This window comes from Pagrus pagrus (assembly GCF_965226575.1).
Source record: "Pagrus pagrus genome assembly, contig: HAP1_SCAFFOLD_531, whole genome shotgun sequence".
NCBI classification, from domain to species: domain Eukaryota; kingdom Metazoa; phylum Chordata; class Actinopteri; order Spariformes; family Sparidae; genus Pagrus; species Pagrus pagrus.
Genome location: NW_028174937.1, coordinates 5903 through 13643, shown reverse-complemented (window position 1 = coordinate 13643; position 7741 = coordinate 5903). Strand labels below are relative to the sequence as shown.

Here is a 7741-nt window from a genome sequence, read left to right as displayed (position 1 = left end):
GGAGCTCTGTGCCCGTTACTGATCCAGCCAAGGGCCCATCCATCTGGTTCGTCAAGAGTCACTCTCATCTCATCAGTCCATAAAATCTTTGAAAAATCTGTCTTCAGATATTTCTTGGCCCAGTCTTGGTGTTTCAACTTATGTGTCTTGTTCAGTGGTGGTCGGATTTCAGCCTTCCTTACCTTGGCCATGTCTCTGAGCACTGAACACCTTGTTCGTCTGGGCACTCCAGGTAGGTTGCAGTTCTGGAATATGACAGCACTTGAGGATAATGGGTTCCTGGTAGCTTCACGTTTGATTCTTCTCAAATCCTTGGCAGTTAATTTGCATCTTTTTTCTCAACGCGTTTCTTGCGACCCTGTTGACTATTTGCAACAAAACATTTGATCATGTCCCAATATCTTAGCAATTTCAAGAGTGCTGCATCCCTCTGACAGACTTTTTACAATTTTTGACTTTTCAGAGTCAGTTAAATCTCTTTTTTGGCCCATTTGGCCTGAGGAAAAGAAGCTGCCTAATAATTATGCACACCTTGATATAGGGTGTTGATCTCCTTAGGCCACACCCATCCTCATTACACAAATACACACCACCTGATATGCTTAAATCCAATAAACATTCCAGTTTATACAGCTTGGAGTTGGAAAATATGCATAATAATGATGATATGGTCAAAATACTGACTTGCCTAATAATTGTGCACACAGTGTAATTTAAATGTCACCACATTCACATCAACACATCAACATGCTGCTGAACTCTACACCCTCACACTACAGTATCCATAACAACATGAATCCAATGAGAGTACAGACTGAATTCTACTGACGAACTAAAAAAAGAGCTGTTGTGAGTTGTGTTCAGACAAACACCGAAAACAAGAAAAGTAAAGGATGTTAAAGTTCTGTTATGGATTTAAATTAGGTAGATCAACACTGCACAAGAGAACATTCATGAACTGACCTCAAGAGCTCCAGTCTACAGTTTGGACTCTTCAGTCCTTCACACAGAAGCTTCATGTGTGAATCCTTCATCCCCCTGTTGTCACTCAGGTCCAGCTCTCTCAGATGGGAGGGGTTGGACTTCAAAGCTGATGCCACGACTTCACAGTCAGTCTCTGAGAGTCCACAATCAGAAAGTCTGTGATGACAGAGAAAATAAAACTGAAGGTCAAATAAAATCTGACACTTTATCTAAAAAACAGACATTAACACATTTGGCTGTAGCTCAGCTGGTCAGTTGTTCAGCCTGAGCTGGTCAGTCATTGATCACAAGGTTTGTGGTTTGAAACTTGAGCTCCTCCTGTCCACATGTCAAAGTGTTCTTGAGCAAACTAATGATCCCTCAATGGCAGCTTTAGACCAAAGTGTCTCCCAAACAAGGTGATGTGATTTGTATCTGTTAAACTTTATTTGAACATGATGTCCACTGAGTGCTACAAGGAGCTACAGGAGCTGAATGTGTGACAGCTCTGGAGTAAACCAGTTTACAGACCAGTCCATTCAAATACTACCAGAGAGAGAGACAGAGAGAGCGTCCTCATTGTTGATAAATCAAACTAGTTTATAATATAGAAACACATGAGAAAAGAAATTGATTATAAGGAAATAAACAATGTAAAGTTGCTCCTTTTATTTAATGAGAATGGAGAGGGAGATGTTTTTGCTTTTCAAGAGGGAACATGTCTTCGATTGAAATCCTCTCAAATCAAGCAACAATAATAGATACGTTAAACACTGTGAGAATGGACAGATTAGTCCTTCATCCTTCCGGCTATAATACCCAGGGTATCTCGTCACCACTGCTGTGGCAGAATGTTACGTCACGTTCGGTGATTATACCTGTGCTCTTGCTAAACCTCAGTACATTATCTCAGTGTCATCTTGTGTTCTGTTGACTACGTGTTTTGTGCTCCAGTGTTTTTTCTATGGCTAGACGCCATCTCATTCCAATGTTTTTCCCTCTCCACGTGTGCAGATCCTCAGCGTCTCTCAGCTCAGCTCGCAGCTTCACCCATCTGCCTGGACTCTCTCCATCGCTCAATCCTGTCTGCCTGTCCTCATCGCTCCCAGCACCAACTTGTTTACCTCAATAAATCACCTTTGAATTCATCTCTATCTCAAGTCTCTACATTTTGGGTCCGACTAAATACCTCAACCCTCACAGATCCAGCAGATCACAGATATTACATGTCTGTGTGTCTGTATATAATAAGAACAATAAACAGACACATTATAGAAACAAAGTGCAGAAACTCTCTCCACTGTAACAATAAGACTGTTGTGATAAAATGACTGTAAAAACATTTTTCAATCTTTCATCACTTGAAGAAAGTTAGAATATGATAGGAGATACTTTTTTTTTCTTTTAGATATGTATAGTGCAAAACACAAACAGTACTAATATTTCAAAAAGTAAGTTTTACTTGTTTGACTTTTATAGAGCTGAACTTTTAGACTGTGCATGTGTGTAACGTGTGGATCTTTAATACTGATGATGTCAGCTCAACATTGCTTAATAATGTAATAAACACACAATGATAATTTTATCTGGACTCACACAGCCTTCCTGCAGTTCCTCACAGCTGGAATCAGTCTCAGTCGTCCCTCCTTTGATGTGTTGTACTTCTTCAGATCAAACTGATCCATAACCTCCTCTGACATCTGCAGCATGTAGGCCAGAGCTGAGCAGTGGAACAAAGAGAGTTTCTTCTTTGATCTTCTCTCTGACTTCAGGAACTCTTGGATCTCCTGATGAACTGAGTGGTCGTTCATCTCCATCAGACAGTGGAAGATGTTGATGCTTCTGTCAGGAGAGATATTTGTCTTCCTTTTCTTCTTCAGGCTGTTGATTGCCCTCTGGATGATTTCTGGACTGTTGTCTGTCTGACCCAGCAGGCCTCCTAAGAGTCTCTGGTTGGACTCCAGAGAGAGGCCATGAAGGAAGCGAACAAACAGGTCCAGGTGGCCATTTTTACTTTCAAGGGATTTTGTCATTACTCTGTTCAGGAAGACATCCAGTGTTGAATCAACATGTTTTTTTCCCAGAAAAGTCTCTAGCACCTCTGTGTTCCTGTTGGTGTAACAGTGGAACATGTAGACTGCAGCCAGAAACTCCTGAATGCTCAGATGAACAAAGCAGTAGACTGTTTTCTGGAAGATCACACTCTCTCTTCTGAAGATCTGTGTACAAACCCCTGAGTACACCGAGGCCTCTGTGACATTAAGACCACACCGCTGCAGGTCTTCTTGGTAGAACATGATGTTTCCTGTCTCCAGATGTTCAAACGCCAGCCTCCCCAGCTTCAGAAGAACTTCCCTGTCAGCCTCCGTCAGCTCCTGTGGACTCGTCTCATGTCCATCATCATACTTGTTCTTCTTCCTCATTGTCTGAACCAGCAGGAAGTGTGAGTACATGTCAGTCAGGGTCTTGGGCAGCTCTCCTCTCTGGTCTGTAGTCAACATGTGCTCCAGAACTGTAGCAGTGATCCAGCAGAAGACTGGGATCAGACACATGATGTGGAGGCTCCTGGAGGTCTTGATGTGTGAGATGATTCTGCTGGACAGATCTTCATCACTGAACCTCCTCCTGATGTACTCCTCCTTCTGGGCATCAGTGAAGCCTCGTACTTCTGTTACCCTGTCAACACATGAAGGAGGGATCTGATTGGCTGCCGCAGGTCGGGAAGTTATCCAGACGAGAGCCGAGGGAAGCAGCTTCCCCTTGATGAGGTTTGTTAGCAGCACGCTGACTGATGACTTCTGCGTGACATCAGACACGACCTCATGGTTCTTGAAATCCAGTGAAAGTCTGCTTTCATCCAGCCCGTCAAAGATGAACAGAAGTTTACAGACAGCGAGCTTCTCTGCTGTCACCTTCTGTAATGTTGGATGGAAAACATGGAGCAGCCTGAGAAGACTGTACTGCTCATCTCTGACCAGGTTCAGCTCCCTGAACGAGAGCAGAACCAGCAGACTGACATCTTGGTTTTCGGAGCCCTCGGCCCAGTCCAGAGTGAACTTCTGCACTGAGAAGGTTTTTCCAATGCCAGCGACGCCGTTCGTCAGCACAACTCTGATGTGTCTCTGTTGGTCAGGTGAGGCTTTAAAGATGTCGCTGCACTTGATTGGAGTGTCATGGAGGGTCTCCATCTTGGAAGCTGTCTCCAGCTGTCTCACCTCATGTTGGGTATTAACCTCTTCACTCTGTCCCTCTGTGATGTAGAGCTCGGTGTAGATCCTGTTGAGGAGGGTTCCACTTCCTGTTTCATCACTTCCTGTTTCAGTTCCTTCAATCACACATTCACATCTCCTCCTCAGACTGATCTTATGTTCATCTAACACCTCCTGCAGACCAACATTCACTGAAAAAAGGGAGAAAAGTGTGAGACAAAACAAAACACAATGACAATCTGCACATTATTTTCACTTTCATTTAAAAGGACCAAAAATAAGAATATATAAAGCAGTAAAGGTGCTGCTGTATGTGCACGGGCCTTCTACAGGAGGGCATCCCATTCCTTATTTTTCAGATAAACCTGATAGCCTTTAGAAATGGTAGTCAAATGGCGCTTTTTGAGGTTTCTGTCAGATTGTCTGCTGCTCCTGTGGTTGTTTTTACAAATTACAATCGTCTCGTGTTAATGGTGCAGTAGTCCAGTTTTTTGGGGGGATTTATTTCTGTTAGGTTTAGCTCTAATGTTGGTTTGGCTTCGAGGGCAGAAACAAGATCCTACGGCCCGTTGTGGGTTGTTCTGGCTTCTCTTCCCCTTTGTTGATTTTGGTGGGCCCATCGACCCTCTGTTATTTGTTGTTGGTGTTGATTTATGATCACATTTATAATGTTTTTACTGCAACTACTTGACTGTTTTGGTTATTTTAGACCTCTTTTGAAAAGAACATCTCTGGTGTTCGTAACGCACGTGTACTGTAAGTTAGCATACCCAAGTTCTCCCAGACTTCAACACCTTCTACTGGAGACCAGTGGCTGCTGGAATCGGATTCAAGTCACTGGTACTTGTCTATCCTGCTGCAAATGGCTCAGACTCATCCTACATTCAAGTCATGGTCAAACCAGCCTGTCCACTGTGCTTTTCTACTGCCAGTCAGCTCGCTACTCCCTCACTACGAGAGGGTCCAGCTACAGCTCAACAAAATCATGGCTGTTAGCTGTCCTGGCTCCACGATGGTGGAACGAGGAGAGCAGGAGCTGTGCACTTCTTCAGCCTGAGAACTTACTATAAGGCATTCAGTTTATTTGATGAAGCTGATGTACCTGCTTGGTTCTTGTGATTTTTGGGGTTTCTGTGCACGTGGTTGAATGCACTGACTGTAAGTCTTTAAATAAATATAATGACATGTAGCAGGTGACATTTTTAATTGGTAGAGATGTAGAGTCTTACATTGTACACTGCTGGTCTGACCGACTGGTCTTGTTCTGGATCTTTTACCACACTGGGGACAGGAGGAGTCCCCTGATGAAGCAGACTGGTCCCAGTATGAAGTGATGCACTGCCTGCAGAACCAGTGTCTACAGCTGGTAGAGACTGGATCCTTCAGGACGTCCTGACACAAAGCACAGCTGCAGAGCTGCTCCTCCACAGAAACATGACTCCTCTTCCTGTCAAGATATTTCTTAGTGACTACAATGATTTGTTGAGTGTTGATGAAAAATATCAAGATTTGTCACAGATGATCACAGAACAGAAAATGTGTTTTACTTTTCTCTGAATTCACTCTGTAATGAACATGATTGTTCCTTTAATTTCATTTTTTATCTGTCTTATTAATACAAACTCAACACTTTGTGGAGCTCCTTCACAATAAAAGCCTCCCACTACAGACAGCTGATCACATCCTTTACTGTTTTACAGTCACTCTGGGCAGCTTAGCTTGGGTTAGTTTCAAATGAAGTTAATTGTGGTAAACCAGTATTCTCAGACAAGTAACATGTAACAGTAATGTCTCAGGTCAAGGCCATGTTTTCATTTTTTTGTATGTTGTTCCTTTTATGCTTTCTGTCACTCTCAAATGTCAACTACTTAATTAAGTTTTAACTGCAATAAAAAAAAAGAAGTAGTCCAAATCTACATTTGAAGCATTTTCTGAAAAGACAAACCAACTAAATATTCTGAGGACAAACATGTGAAAATTGAAAATTGATGACACATTTGAAGCTCATTCTTTCAGAATTTGATTAGTTGTAAATATTTACAGTGACTTTAACATGAAATATAAACATTTTCTCAAAATTTGAATCCTTAAATGAAAGTTCTCATTTATTTGCTACAGAAGTAAAGTAAGATCCACTCTAGTTGGAAACAGTGTCTGCACTAATAGTTGTGCATCATTATTATAAGTCTTGAAGCTTTTTGTCTTCAGCCTTAATGCATCATCTTCCAACAGGTCAGTTTAAAATAAAATCAGTCTCTTACTGTGTGTGTGAGGGTCCAGGTTCAATACTGAAGACAGGAGGTTTGTCTTTGGACCGGTCACTCCTCAGAGACAGACAGCTGGATACTGGAGACTCTGCTCTGTCCTCCTCTTCCTCCATACCACATTTCCAGGAGGCCATCTTCTGGACTTCAGTCAGTCTGAGAGGTAAAACAGTTACACTGACGGTGAGCTCAAATCACAAGAATGAGGAAGACAGTTTGTTCAAGAGTGGGGCTAGGCCGATGAACGATGGCTGACAGCCTGGACTACTAATCCCTGACCATCGTAACATCGTGATTCAAAAGGTTTCCCCACCAGAGAGCAAAATTAAGAGGCGTGTCCCCTCAGAGTTGCTGTAGGGCAAGAGTTGTTGTTGTTAGTGGGGAGAGGATGAGAAAAGAAGTATGTTGCTGCTCAGTGCACTAACATCACGTCTCCATGTCCCGTTTATTGTTTTCTCATTAAACCAGCTCAGTTAGATGAACCCAAGACACGACCGCAGGACACTTTTAAACCTGGCACAGGGATGTATGTCGGTGGTAACGGGAGATAGTTTCCTCGTCTTTTTAAAGGAAAATGCACACTGGATGATTGGCGTAGACATCGGGTTATTTTCTCATGACCTTAGGATAGTGTGTAAATGTATGGACCACACCTGAAATAGTTTACTGCTGTCAACGTACAGACACAGGTTCAGATATCTGCCAGGAGGTGGCACTGTCGACATTTGATGACTTGTATTATTTCAGGGCATTAAAGGACACTAAACACCGAGCTGTCAATATTTTTCACAGTCTGAATTATTGTTTAAAGGCACCTGAGTATTTTAGGCTAACTGGTACTTGACAGGGCTGAAAAACAAAACATACAATAGAGGGTGTAGTGAGTTTTTACTTTTCAAAATACTCTCTCCATGACTCATAAAACAGAAAAGTCATAGTTGGAAAAAACAAAAAACACAACAAACATGAACAAATAAAGTTTCATAAATAAAATACATATATGATATGATTCAATCGTATGTCTTAAGATGTAAGGTGATTAATATTGGGGGTTGTGTAGAGGGCGAATGACGGGTGAGCTGTAGACACCACCCAGCAAGCAATATAATGTCTAAAAGACAGTAAAGACAGTACACCTGACGTCTAGACTAGAACACGGCTACATTTGGGCTGTCACTGCACATTTAGTACAGGTCTATTTGAGGATGTTGATTAAATGTTACGCATTTAGACCATATTTCACCGGAATTTGCAATACTGGCTTTCAAATGAGAATTAAGTAAAATAAATATAAGATCTTATTTG

The 7741-nt window shown here is 42.1% G+C and overlaps 1 protein-coding gene across 1 annotated transcript; it reads right to left on the bottom strand.

Moving 5' to 3' along the window:
• Positions 1 to 929: 929 nt before the first annotated feature.
• On the bottom strand, positions 930 to 6573 carry LOC311254177 (protein NLRC3-like; the record flags this gene model as incomplete). Its single annotated transcript, XM_084384574.1, has 4 exons — positions 930 to 1140; positions 2560 to 4363; positions 5411 to 5619; positions 6434 to 6573. The coding sequence occupies 4 exons, from the start codon at positions 6571 to 6573 to the stop codon at positions 930 to 932; spliced, it is 2364 nt and encodes a 787-aa protein (XP_084240700.1).
• Between the last annotated feature and the right edge of the window lie 1168 nt (positions 6574 to 7741).